We start from the raw sequence: 14,873 nt of genomic DNA on the forward strand, positions 1-14,873 counted from the left end.
TGGCTGCTTTTTACCAGGTTGTGGACTGTCCAACAAGGAACAACAGGAAAATTGACTTGCTGCATGCTAATGTGAGGGATGCATACAGAGTCGCACCCTTCCCCCCACTAGGGAAGTCTGACCATAACCTGGTTCGTCTACAGCCAAAGTACACCCCTCTGGTCCAAAGGCAGCCTGCAACAACTAGCTCCATCAGGAGGTGGTCCCCTGAAATGGAAGATGCCCTCAGAGACTGTTCTGACACCACGGACTGGGATGTGCTGCTTAGCCCACACTGTGAGGACATAGAGGGGCTGACACGCTGTCTGACAGATTACCTCAACTTCTGTGCAGACGTGGTCTCCCCCGCTAAGACTGTACGGTGTTACCCTAATAACAAGCCATGGGTAACACAGGAAGTCAAAGCTGTCCTCAACAGGAAGAAGGCCGCCTTCAGGAGCAGGGACAGGGAGGCGATGAAAGCAGCACAGCAGGAAGTGAAACGCTGCATGAGGGAAGCTAAGGACAGCTACAGGAGAAAGGTGGAGCAGAAGCTGAAGGAGAACAGCATAAGGGAGGTTTGGGAAGGTGTGAAAACCATCACAGGCCACAATACAAAGACCAGAGTTGTAGGGGGGACAGTGGAGAGGGCGAACGAGCTGAATGACTTTTTCAACCGGTTCAGCCAGTCCATGTCCCTCCCACCCTCCCCCTCACTGTAGCCATCTCTCCTTCTTCCCTCAATACACCTCACCCCAGCCATTGCAGCAGCCCCTTCCTCCTCCTCCCCTACCTCAACACAGACTCCTCCATGCATTAATGCAGACCAAGTCAGAGGTCAACTGGGGAACCTTCACCCCAGGAAAGCAGCAGGCCCGGATAAGGTGTCCCCCCGACTACTGAAGACCTGCGCTGCTGAACTGGGTAAATCACTCCAACGTATCTTCAACCTCAGCCTGCAGCTGGGGAGAGTGCCCACCCTTTGGAAGACATCATGCATCGTTCCAGTTCCTAAGAAAAACCGGCCCAGAGAGCTGAACGACTTCCGACCGGTGGCACTCACTTCACATCTGATGAAGATGTTGGAGTGGCTCTTCCTCAGCCTCCTCAGACCCCAGGTGCGACATGCCCAGGACTGTCTGCAGTTTGCGTACCGGGCAGGTGTTGGTGTGGAAGACGCTATCCTTTACCTGCTACACCGAGCCCACTTGCATCTGGATAAGGGAAATGGCACAGTGAGGATCCTCTTTTTGGACTTCTCGAGTGCCTTCAATACTATCCGTCCCCTTATGCTTCAGGACAAACTGAACAGGATGCAAATGGACCCCTGCCTGGTCACCTGGATCTCCAGCTACCTTACCGACAGGCCACAGTACGTCAGGCTGAAAGACATCACATCTGACGCTGGGGGGGGGGTTGTTATTTTAAGAATTTTGACTTTTTCATGGTTTACCCCCCTAGAAATATGGAGATGGTCCATCTATGTGGGAAAATGTCAAATTTTATTAAATTGAACCTTGCTAACCCCCCTGTACATACCCTCTGAAAGTTTCCATTCTTACAATATGACAAAATACATTACAGTGCTGTTTGATATTAGACTGCTGCTTTTTTTAATGTGTTTTAAAGTTATTGATGAATGCGAACCTCTTCAGGTATGCCACTAGGTACGACTACAACATTTTCAGTGCAGATGATCATTATTTTAAGGTAATAAGCTTAGTGGTAAGTAACCTTACATTCAAGTAAATTAAACATATGGTAATTCTGCTCTTTTTCAGCAAGTTTTAAAGTTATTGATGAATGTCATACTCTTCAGTAATACCTCAAATATGAACTATTTTTAAGCACAGAGGATCATTACTTAAGGTTACTAATTTAGTTTTAAGAACCAGTATGCACAAATGATTCATATCTGAATTATATCTCCCAATGTATTAAATAGTCATTATTTGTATTCTTGCAGGTAAATAATGGTTTCTGTTGCAACACGGTCAAAAGCTAAGAAGATACTAGGTGTTGTAGAGTACATAGAGCAGGCTGAGTTCCCTTCTGGGATGCTTCCAACATTTGGAAGGGTTATTAACTTCAGAGGGTATGTACAGGGGGGTTAGCATTTTTCAGTTGGCCAAATATTGGTATTTCCATACTTAGATAGATCATCTCCATATTTTGGAGGGGGTAGAAAAAAATTTTTGGTCTAACACTCCCCCCCTACTGACACTGTAATTAGCAGCACCGGAGCACCCCAGGGCATGGTGCTGGCCCCTCTTCACCCTGTACACCACGGACTTCCGCTACAACTCAGAGATGCATCACATTCAGAAGTTCGCCGATGACACCGCCATAATGGAGTGTATCAGGAACGACCGAGAGGAGTATAGGAGCCTGGTGAGGGACTTTGCCATTTGGTGCAATAGGAATCATCTGCAGCTCAACACCTCGAAGACCAAGGAGCTGGTCATCGACTTTGGGAAGTCCAGACCAAGGTCACGACCAGTTCTGATCGAGGGAGTTGAGGTGGAGGCTGTGGATTCCTACAAGCACCTTGGGCTGTTGCTGGACAGCAAGCTGGACTGGACTTGCAACACCACCTGTACAGGAAGGTACAGAGCAGGCTGTACTTCCTGAGGAGGCTGCAGTCCTTTAACATCTGCAGGAAACTCCTGTGGATGTTCTATCAGTTTGTGGTCACCAGTGTCCTGTTTTACACCGTGGTGTGCTGGAGGGGCAGCACATCCAAGAAGGACACATCCAGGCTGGACAAACTGATCAGGCGGGCCGGCTCTGTGGTCGGCATGAAGCTGGACTCTTTGGTGACGGTGGCAGAGCAGAGGACTATGGACAAACTACTGAACATCATGGACGATGCTAGTCACCCTCTGCACACCGTCATCGGCAACCAGAGGAGTCTGTTCAGTGACGGAATGCTCCTTCCCAAGTGCAGGACTAACAGACTTAAAAACTCCTTTGTCCCTCATGCCATCAGACTGTACAACTCCTCTCTGGGGGGGGAGGGAGGAGGGGTAACAGGAGGACAGAGGATGGGACGGAGCAGTAGCCTAGCCTGACAAAAAGCAATACTGGACAATGTGCAATATAAATGTGCAATACCTCTCTTGCTAGAATTTTTTCATATTTTATTTTTTATATTTACATATGTTAATACTTAATTTATCTAGAAGTTTTCTCTATTTTCTGTTTATTCTGTAATGATGCTGGAATTTTAATTTCCCTGAGGGAACCCTCCCAAAGGGATCGATCGATCGATCGATCTATCTATCTATCTATCTATCTATCTATCTATCTATCTATCTATCTATCTATCTATCTATCTATCTATCTATCTATCTATCTATCTATCTATCTATCTATCGATCGTGTTTTTTAATTAATTAATTTTTTTAATTAAACAAATAAAGAAAAAAGGTTGAATTAGGTGTGTCCAGACTTTTGACTGGTACTGTACACACACCTATAAAATTTGTGCTTGCAAAATTTTAATTCTGATAAGGACTATTATTTATCACAATTCATGGCCCAGTTTTTAACTCAGCAGTACACACACTTTTGATTACTAGGTGTATTATCAACTTGTGTAAATTTGTGAATCAGAATAAAACTGCTCCTTAGTCGCACCAATTGTGAATAATCTTTTCACAGTTCACTGTTTAAAGTAAAAATAACTGTAAAACTGTCAATGTGCATCATGATTTAATGCATTAGTCAGTAAAACTGAACACTAACATTCAGTTAGCTTAATGTCAGTTATAATTAAAATTTGAATTAGTTGTGTGGCCTCAACTTCATACTTTAATAATATCAGGGTATTACTTGAGTATTACTAACAATAGCAGTGTGGGAAATGAAGAATTTTCAAAACAGACTGTCACAGGACAGACAAGTCTGAAATGTTATCTGTCCATCCAAATTTCAGCCTGTCCGAATGACGGGCCAAAAAAAAATCAGCCAATATTTCATATCTGTGAGTGGCAAAAGTATGTGAACCTTTGCTTTCAGTATCTGGTGTGACCCCCTTGTGCAGCAATAACTGCAACTAAACGTTTGCGGTAACTGTTGATCAGTCCTGCACACCGGCTTGGAGGAATTTTAGCCCATTCCTCCGTACAGAACAGCTTCAACTCTGGGATGTTGGTGGGTTTCCTCACATGAACTGCTCGCTTCAGGTCCTTCCACAACATTTCGATTGGATTAAGGTCAGGACTTTGACTTGGCCATTGCAAAACATTAACTTTATTCTTCTTTAACCATTCTTTGGTAGAACGACTTGTGTGCTTAGGGTTGTCGTCTTGCTGCATGACCCATCTTCTCTTGAGATTCAGTTCATGGACAGATGTCCTGACGTTTTCCTTTAGAATTTGCTGGCATAATTCAGAATTCATTGTTCCATCAATGATGGCAAGCCGTCCTGGCCCAGATGCAGCAAGACAGGCCCAAACCATGATACTACCACCACGTTTCACAGATGGGATAAGGTTCTTATGGTGGAATGCAGTGTTTTTCCTTTCTCCAAACATAACGCTTCTCATTTAAACCAAAAAGTTCTATTTTGGTCTCATCCGTCCACAAAACATTTTTCCAATAGCCTTCTGGCTTGTCCACGTGATCTTTAGCAAACTGCAGATGAGCAGCAATGCTCTTTTTGGAGAGCAGTGGCTTTCTCCTTGCAACCCTGCCATGCACACCATTGTTGTTCAGTGTTCTCCTGATGGTGGACTCATGAACATTTAACATTAGCCAATGTGAGAGAGGCCTTCAGTTGCTTAGAAGTTACCCTGGAGTCCTTTGTGACCCTTGCTGACTATTACACACCTTGCTCTTGGAGTGATCTTTGTTGGTCAGCCACTCCTGGAGAGGGTAACAATGGTCTTGAATTTCCTCCATTTGTACACAATCTGTCTGACTGTGGATTGGTGGAGTCCAAACTCTTTAGAGATGGTTTTGTAACCTTTTCCAGCCTGACGAGCATCAACAATGCTTTTTCTGAGGTCCTCAGTAATCTCCTTTGTTTGTGTCATGATACACTTCCACAAGCAGGTGTTGTGAAGATCAGACTTTGATAGATCCCTGTTCTTTAAATAAAACAGGGTGCCCACTCATACCTGATTGTCATCCCATTGATTGCAAACACCTGACTAATTTGACCTTCAAATTAACTGCTAATCCTCAAGGTTCACATATTTTTGCCACTCACAGATATGTAATATTGGATCATTTTCCTCAATAAATAAATGACCAAGTATAATATTTTTGTCTCATTTGTTTAACTGGGTTCTCTTTATCTACTTTTACGACGTGTGTGAAAATCTGATGATGTTTTAGGTCATATTTATGCAGAAATATAGAAAATTCTAAAGGGTTCGCAAACCTTCAAGTACCACTGTGTGCATGTGTGTGCATGAAACCTTTGTCATATGCACACACAAGCACAGTGAGATTCATCCTCTGCATTTAACCCATCTGAAGCAGTGAACACGCCCACACCCAGAGCAGTGGGCAGCCATACTACAGCACCCAGGGAGCAGTTAAGGGTTAGGTACTCTGCTCAAGGGCACTTCCGCCCAAGGCCGCCCCATGTTAACCTAAGTGCATGTCTTTGAACTGTGGGGGAAACCGGAGCACCCGGAAGAAGCCCACGCAGACACGGGGAGAACATGCAAACTCCAAACCGAAAGGCCCCTGTCGGCCACTGGGCTCGAACCCGGAACCTTTTTGCTGTGAGGCAACAGTGCTAACCACTATGCCACCATGCCGCCAGTTAGCTACATCTGATCACATATTTACATAGCTTCCACCATGCCGCCCATACATATAAAATGTATATGTGTGATGTAGATTACATTTGAAGTGTGAATGCCAGCTCCTCTGTGAACTGCAGTTCCCCATAATCTCATTTTGTTGTATTTGTGTATCTTAACCAAAGTAAAAATGAGCTCATGTTGAGCATCTCATCTCATTATCTCAAGCCGCTTTATCCTTCTACAGGGTCGCAGGCAAGCTGGAGCCTATCCCAGCTGACTACGGGCGAAAGGCGGGGTACACCCTGGACAAGTCGCCAGGTCATCACAGGGCTGACACATAGACACAGACAACCATTCACACTCACATTCACACCTATGGTCAATTTAGAGTCACCAGTTAACCTAACCTGCATGTCTTTGGACTGTGGGGGAAACCGGAGCACCCGGAGGAAACCCACGCGGACACGGGGAGAACATGCAAACTCCACACAGAAAGGCCCTCGCCGGCCCCGGGGCTCAAACCCAGGACCACCTTGCTGTGAGGCGACAGCGCTAACCACTACACCACCGTGCCGCCCCATGTTGAGCATGTGAATTTTTTTTTTTGGAAGTACTATCAGTATGGCACTAACAATCATTGCACTAAGTATTGAGAACTGACATATTGTGCAGCTTTGTCTGTAACCATCTGATACTAAACCCACGCCTTTTCTTTTTCTCCACAGATTTGGTTGAAGCTGCTTTCCTCTTGTGCTCCTATGAGTTTGCAATCAAATCTAAGAATTCTCCATGGTGTAAATTGTTGGATGAGTTGGATGCTCAGGTATGCATTTTACACTTGGATACAGTTTCTCTTTGAAAATTGTGGGGTTAATTGATCATTGATTTTGAGTTGTAGTGCTCAGTATTGTAGATAGTTTGATGCCACACTTGTCTTTTTAAACCAATACTGTAACAAGGTGTTCCAACTTTTCACGAACTACCAGTGAGTGTACTTCATTCAATAGCATGCATTCATAAAGGAAGAGGATGAATTCTTTTTTTTTTTTTTAAGTATTATTTGTCTTGTTCCTGTTCGTCATGTCTCAGGGAGCTTCTCCTTGCCACCATCAACTCTGGTTTACTCATAAAAGATCTAAATCTACATCTGGATTCCATGATTTTTGGATTAAATTGACCATCATTGTTTACAAACTGCTCAAAATCTCAACTTCGAGTTAAAGGTGGGGTACGAGATTTTGGAATAACGGTTCCCGCAAGCCATATTTTGAAAAGAAACACGCCTGCCCTTGCCATGCTCCCACCCCCCGTGTCTCCACCCCTCCTCCCCCTCCCTACCCGCACCTCCACCCCCCTCCCTACCCGCGCCTCCACCCCCCTCCCTACCCGCGCCTCCAAAGCATGTTGCCAAAACCATGTTTATGTGAACATAATGGTACTTACAGGTCAGAGCCTGAGAGTGAATCCGAACTAATAGTGGATACGGGAGGAGGAGGTGGTTTCAAAAACCCATGCTTCATTGGTGTCGAACTGGCTTGTGCCATGCCTTCATAACTTTGAAATGGCTGGAGTGGTCCCTGCGCATACTGTAGGGGCGGGGGGTGGGGGGTTTGGGGTCGCGGGCTTCAGTCTGATTGACGTGTCAGTATCCAATCATTTTGAGGTGGTTACCTCAATAGGATTTGATGGCGTTTTTCCTTTATTTTACACTGTAGACTGGATTAAAATATTTCGTTTTTGGGTCAAACCTTCTATTGTACTGCTTGCAACATGGGTGTGAGGAGCTTTTCAAGCAATATGGTAAAAAATACTCCTGAAAAAAACCTCGTACTCCACCTTTAAGAGTCTCAACTATTTTCTTGCAAAAGTATTCATCTCCTCCCCTCCAGTGTTTGTCCTGTTTTGTCCCATTACAAGCTGGAATTAAAATGGATTTTGGGGGGGGGGGTGGCACCCTTACACAACACGCCTTCCACTTTTAACTGTGCATTTTTATTTATTTATTTATTTTTTTAAATTGTGGCAAGATGAAAAAAAAAAAAACTAAATCTGGAGTGAGCATAGGTATTCACCCCCCAAGAAAAAAAAAAGTTAATACTTTGTAGAGCCACCTTTTGCTGCAATTACAGCTTCCAGTCTCTTGGGGTATATGTCTCTATTTTCTTAGCATATCTAGCTACTGGGATATTTTTGCCCATTCTTCAAGGCAAAACCTTCAACTCCTTCAAGTTAGATGGGTTGTGTTGGTGTACAGCAATCTTCAAGTTATGTCACAGATTCTCAATTGGATTGAGGTCTGGGTTTGATGAGGCTATTCCAAGACATTTAAATGTTTCCCTTGAAACCACTCGAGTGTAACTTTAGCGGTATGTGTAGCGTCATTTGTCCTGCTGGAACGTGAACCTTCATCCCAGTCTCAAACCTCTGGCTGACTCAAACAGGTTTTCCTCCAGAATTGCCCTGTATTTAGTGCCATCCATCTTTCCTTCAGTTCTGACCAGCTTTCCTGTCCCTGCAGTTGAAAAATATCCCCATAGCATGATGATGCCACCAGCATGCTTCACTGTGGGAATGGTGTTCTCAGGGTGATGGGAAGTGTTGGGTTTGTACCACATGTAGCATTTCCCATGATGGCCAAAAAGTTCAAGTTTAGTCTCATCTGACCAGAGAATCTTCTTCCATGTGTTTGGGGAGTCTGACACATGCTGTTGGGCAAACTCCAAATGTGTTTTCTTATTTTTCTTTTCTTTAAGCAATGGCTTTTTTTTTTCTGGCCACACTTCCACAAAGTCCCGCTCTGTGGAGTGTACGGTTTAAAGTGGTCCTATGGACAGGTACTCCCATCTCCACTGTGGATCTTTGCAGCCCCTTCAGTGTTATCTTTGGTGTCTTTGTTGCACCTCTGATTAATGCCCTCCTTGCCCGGTCTGTGAGTTTTGATGGGCGGCCTTCTCTTGTCAGGTTTGTAGTGGTACCGTATTCTTTCCATTTAGCTATAATGGATTTAATGGTGCTCTGTGGAATATTCACAGTTTGGGATTTTTTTTTTTGAACTTATTTTTTATTTGACAACTACATACATACAAACACAAACTTAAACAGAGGAGATGTATATTATATACAGTTACACTTGCTTGTAATTATAGGAATTGAAAGTCTCTTTTTTTTTTTTTCCCTTCATGTTGAATACATCTTTGTAAATATCAGACCGTATTCTTGTACGTCATATTTCCCCTCAACCAAATCTCGCCTCCATTCCGTTAGCCTTAATAAGCGTTCTCTTTAGTACGAGTACTTTTCAAGTGGAAAAAAAAAAAACCACACAATACGTGAGAGAATCAACAGTACAGAGTACATGTACTTTACAAGTGGGGGGGGAAGCAACAGTACAGAGTACATGTACTTTACAAGTGGGGGGGGGAAGCAACAGTACAGAGTACATGCACTTTACAGGCGAGAAAAACAATACAAAGTACAAATATTTTACAAGTGAGGAAAAAAAGAAATGCTCCAAAAAAGGAAAAAAAAAAGTGGAGGAGATTAGAGTTTTGGCATTGCTTGTTTTAATAATGACCATCTTTTATCAAATAAGTCTGTTTTCAACTGTAGTCTTGCTGTGATTTTCTCCATGATAAACACATTTTTTACCCTGTCTCTCCATTGTGTTATACTTGGAGGCTGTGGTTTCAACCAGGAAGCTGTTATTGTCTTTTTTGCGATCAGCAGCAGGATTCTTAGTAAATATTTAGAGCTCTTGTCTGTCATACTGTCAGAAATTATACCCAAAATGTACAACGCCGGTTCCATAAGGAAATTAATACCAGTAATCTCTTTTTAATTTCCTTCTGAATATTCTCCCAAAAATCTTTTATTTTTGGGCAGTCCCAGAATATATGGGTGGTATCACCCACCGCTCCACACACCCTCCAGCATAAATCAGTTGTATTGCTATATTTTGATGTAATAAACGGGGTGTTGAAGTAGCGCATTTTTACTTTCCAATCAAATTCCCTCCATATTGGGCTGTTAGTTAGTTTGTGTCCCTCTTTAAATGTTTCCTCCCATTCTTCTTCTGATATTCTGATGTTGGCTTCCAGCTCCCATTTTTCTTTGATGTCAAAGTTATTAACCCCGCCGACAGTAGTCGGAGGGGTTATTATTTTCACCTGCGTCAGTCTGTGTGTGTGTGTATCTGTCTGTCTGTGTGTCTGCAAGATATCTCAAGAACCAATGGATCGATTTGGACCAAATTTTGTACATGTGTTGCCAATCACCCAGGAAGGAAACCATTAAATTTTGGAGGTCAAAGGTCAAGGTCATGGCAGAACTTCGAAATTTTCACCCAATGTATTTTAATAGGGAAAAGGCGGGGTTTGCACTCGTTAGAGTGTCCCTGTCTAGTTATCATTAGATTCGTGTTGTAGTGCTTTATAAATTTTTGATATAACCCCTTTTTTTGACTTGTCCTCTGAAAATGACCACAACATTTCCTCTAATTTAGATGGTGTCTTACAAATGTTCTCCCATTCCTGGTGTTTTTGTAGATAATCTCTTAGCTGTAAGAATTTGTAAAAATCATTAACTGGTAAGTTAAATTCTTTTGGGAGTTGTGTGAATGATTTCAATGTTTGTCCCTGAAACATTTTTAAGATTTTTTTTTTTTTTGGGCTTTTTGCACCTTTATTGGATAGGACAGTGTAGAGACAGGAAATGAGCGGGAGAGAGAGAGACGGGAAGGGATCGGGAAATGACCTCGGGCCGGAATCGAACCCGGGTCGCCCGCATTCATGGTATGGCGCCTTAACCACCTGAGCCACGACGCCCCCTGTCCCTGAAACATTTGATCGATATATATTAGCCCCTTGTTAGCCCATTTGTTAAATTCTGAATCCATGGTAGATGGTACAAAATCTGGGTTCTTTGCTATTTTAGTAGCCCTGCCTACAGAATTCGACAATTTCAACTCCTTTCGTACTGCTGACCAAATTTTCATTGTTCCCCTGATCCACTCATTACCCATTCTGATTCTCCTCTGAGCCTTTTCGTTCAGAAATGGGAGTGATTCTAAAGATACATGCTGACATGCATTTTGTTCCATCTCCACCCACACTGAATCTTTCTCTTTAGTGATCCACATAATTAAGGCTCTAAGTCAGACCTGGGCATTTTACGGCCCGCGGGCCGCATCCAGCCCTTTGGTTCATTCTGACCGGCCCGCGTAAGGTTAATGAGAAATTACAAAATAAACGTATTTTCTAATTTTACCTCATGCATGGACTGAATGTGCATTGCTTTTATTTTGAAGTTGTGTTCAACAAAAACGCAATGCGCGCGACATGAACATGACATGAAATCCCACGAAACCTAATCCCGCGATAACTACTTCCGTAATTTGTCCAGACCAACCACAAACTTGTACGTCATCCTTCAAACGGTCCAGCCAATCACACAGTGTGACGTCACCAGCAGGCGCCGGAGCCCGAGCCGATCTGTAGATCTGATACCTACACCGAGTCGACACGGTATCATTATTATAATATGATGCATCTTGCTTGATATTTGGAGTAGAAAGACAATATTGTGATGTCTTTATTGTGTTTTGGGGTGAATGTGACTGAAAAAAAAAATGGTACAAACGTTCACATTTTTTTAACCATTGTTTTGGGAAATTTGATTGAATAAATGACATTTTTTGTAAGGCAACCTCGTTTTTTCCATACTCTTACCAGTCTTAGCAGCTTGTAAAAACAATGTTATTTACTGCTTTATATAAAGAAATACAATTAATATTATGCAGAATTTAGTTCAGCCTTTTGGTCCGGCCCTCCACAAAATTTTCTGTTTCTCATGTGGGCCCCATGGAAAAAATAATTGCCCACCCCTGCTCTAAGTTGTGCTGCCCAATAGTAATTTTTTAAGTTAGGTAAGTTCAACCCTCCCCTCTCTTTTTTACTAAGAAGCGTCTTGTATTTAACTCTTGCTTTCTTATTTCGCCATACAAATTTCGATATGATTTTGTCCAATTTTTTTTAGAAAAGCACCAGAAATCACAATAGGCAACGACTGGAACAAAAACAACAGTCTTGGCAATATATTCATTCTTACTGCTTCTACTCTTCCCACCAGATTCAAGGGTAAAACTTCCCATCTAGCCAAATCATCCTTTATTGCGGTTATCAGTTTCCCATAGTTAGCTTCAAATAGCTGTGCTGTATCAGGAGTAATAATTATACCCAGGTATCTAAACCCTTTTTCGGCCCATTTCGGTCCAGTTTGGGATTTAAAAAAAAAAAAAAATTTAATAACCCAAGCCTGATCCTATCCTACTTCTCCACAACTTTGTCTCTGACCTGTTTGGAGGCTCCTTGGTTCTCATGTTGCTTGCTTAGTCGTGTTGCAGAGTCCTTCCAGAACAGGTTGATTTATACAGACATCATGTGACACTTTGATTGCACACAGATGGATCTTGACTAATTATGAGACTTAAGATGTTAATTGCTTGGAGCATCTCTTCTTTAGGGGTTTCGTATGAAAGGGGGTGAATACCTATGCACACTCCTCCAGATTTGCTTTTTCATCTTATTGTTTTTGTGTCACAATAAAACAATGTGCACCTTTTTAAAGTTGTAGCCATGTTGTGTAAATCAAATGGTGCTAACCCCCCTCCCAAAATCCATTTTAATTTCATCTTGTAATGCGACAAAACAGGACAAACACCAAGGGGGATGAATACTTTTGCAAGACACTGTATATCAGTTTTAAGGGACTCGTTATTGAAAATGCATATCATGCATTTTCTGTGGTAGATCTGGTTTCCCAGGGCAAGATGTGATTTACACTGTATTACTAGGATAAACAGTGGATCTATCATTAAGATATTTAAATTTAAAGTTGGTTTACAGTAAAATCTTGCTCCTATTACTGTCTGACATCCACTGAAAATGCATGAGTGCATCACACTTACCACACTTGTAATTGTACAGATTGTTATTTCCTAATCCCTTCCTGAAGCACCACTGATATGAACAAGTTGTTCTGTCTGTTTTTAAGGTCCTCGAATACAAAAATGATCTGAAACAGTACTGGAAAAGGGGATATGGGCACGACATCAACAGCAAATCAAGTTGTGTCCTCTTTCATGACCTTTTCAGGAGGTTCGACCAGGCATCATATGACTACAGGTAGGCAGTTTTAGCAAGGCAGGCTAAAATTCTTTTTCCTTAAATTACTGAAAATTAATATTACATGTTTAAACTTGATTTAATTGTGAATTAGAATTTTTAAGAACCTGTTTTTGCAGTATTGTTGGTATTGTTATTATATGCTTTTTGTACAGCACTTTGGCTTAACACCTGTTGTTTTAACACTCTCTCAGGTCGCCGAACCCCCACGGGGGACTTTTCGGACTGTTAGTAAACATGCATCTAAAGTGCCGCGAGTTTTTGTGCTAGAAACATTCAAGTAACACCACTAGAAACCTTTTATTTATATATATATATATATATATATATATATATATATATATATATATATATATATATAAAACATTATCTTTAGCACTTTGTAAAGAGAGTAAAAACAAATCTTACAAATTTTAGTACTTCAGCCAGCAGCAGCCTCTTGACGACACACCCATCAGCTATTCACGTGTTAAGCACATGGAACATCAGTGTCGTCATTCGCTCATTGTGTAGCAAGGGGAGGTGAGAACACGCCCCATTTTACTGGTATAAACAAGTCCACATGTTCACTTGTTTCCATACCAACTGAGAAACTTTGAGGAAGTGCCTGGTCAAGACAGTCTGTTCCATGACCCAAACCCGTGGTAGAGTACAAGTTCATGGATGGTGTGGACTTGTCTGACCAGTTGATCCAGTACTACACAGCACTAAACTGTGAAGTGGTACAAGAAGCTTTTTCTTCACTTCCTGGACATTGCTGCAACAAATGCCTTCATCCTCCATGAAGAACTCATGCAAAACATGCAGAAGAAAAGCCTGAGCCACAGGGATTTCATGGAGGAGTTCACTGCACAGCTGTGTGGTGTGCCACTGTGTTTTGAGGCCCCAAAGGCTCCTCTGAAGAAAGTTGGCAAGGCTCACAAGCCAGTTTGTGGGATTGAGCTGAACACAAATGGGAATAGGGCCAGTGATGATCGCAGAGCCTGTGTGTACTGCAGGTTGCAGGGTAGGAAAACAAAAACCTTGTGGAAGTGCAAAATGTGTGATGTTTTCCTTTGCCTTCAACCTGACAGGAACTGTTATGATGCTTGGCATCCAGATGAGGACTGACAGCAGAGAGACACAATCCAGGGATGATCATTAGCTATTGAACATTTTATTGAGTTATCTTACAGTTCAAGAGGGCATATTTATTATAAGATTTAGAAGAAGCCAGAATATTTAATCTGTGACTGATAGGGGTTGTTTTACAATCAGGGTACAAAGTTTGTGTCACAGGGGTCCAAAATTCAAATTAAAAAAAAAAACTATCAAATCTGCACTTTTGGAAATTAATACACATATGAACATAGGCATGTGTAATAGTTTGTATTATAACAAGATTAAGTGTAGCTTTAAGCAGGGCTGGGAGAAACAAATGAAGTGATTCTCGGAGAGGACTTTTTTTTTTTTGACAATTCAGAATCCACTACTTCCACAGTGCTTTTAAATATAAGGCTGTAAGCTTTGTGTTAGTTGTCTCTAATATTTATGTCCCAATATCTTGACCACATTTTAGGATGAAAATAATCATTTTAGATATGTTATTTTATATTGAAAAATTAGCTGTCTCGGAGAGGACATTTTTTTTTTTGACACAATTACATACTAATTTGATCAAAATAGTCTGAAAACTTACTGGCATTCAACATTAAAACTTAACTATGTTTCCAATGATATGGAACCAAATATTTGTTTTATGTTATAAAGAATGATTTAAGTGCATCCCTTTTGGAGCTACCTGTGGTCAAAAAAGCACTTTTTCTAAATGACACGAGTAATTTTGCTAAATATGACATATATTGCCATACATTCACCAAAAATAACGTTATCACCAATTTTTTTTTGCATGGTAAATAGAGCTATCACAGGGCTACAATAAACAACCGAGTTTATTTAGTCAAGCCTTTTT

General features: G+C 41.7%; 1 protein-coding gene across 3 annotated transcripts in view; it reads left to right on the forward strand.

Moving 5' to 3' along the window:
• Positions 1-14,873, forward strand: part of minpp1b (multiple inositol-polyphosphate phosphatase 1b) — a 59,090-nt gene that overhangs the window by 41,450 nt on the left and 2,767 nt on the right. For all 3 annotated transcript variants that reach the window (XM_060939747.1, XM_060939748.1, XM_060939749.1), the window contains 2 exons: positions 6,467-6,564; positions 12,792-12,922. In XM_060939747.1, the coding sequence (XP_060795730.1) occupies positions 6,467-6,564; positions 12,792-12,922 (229 nt within the window). The remainder of the gene's footprint in view (positions 1-6,466; positions 6,565-12,791; positions 12,923-14,873) is intronic.

This window comes from Neoarius graeffei, chromosome 14 (genome assembly GCF_027579695.1).
Source record: "Neoarius graeffei isolate fNeoGra1 chromosome 14, fNeoGra1.pri, whole genome shotgun sequence".
Taxonomy (NCBI): domain Eukaryota; kingdom Metazoa; phylum Chordata; class Actinopteri; order Siluriformes; family Ariidae; genus Neoarius; species Neoarius graeffei.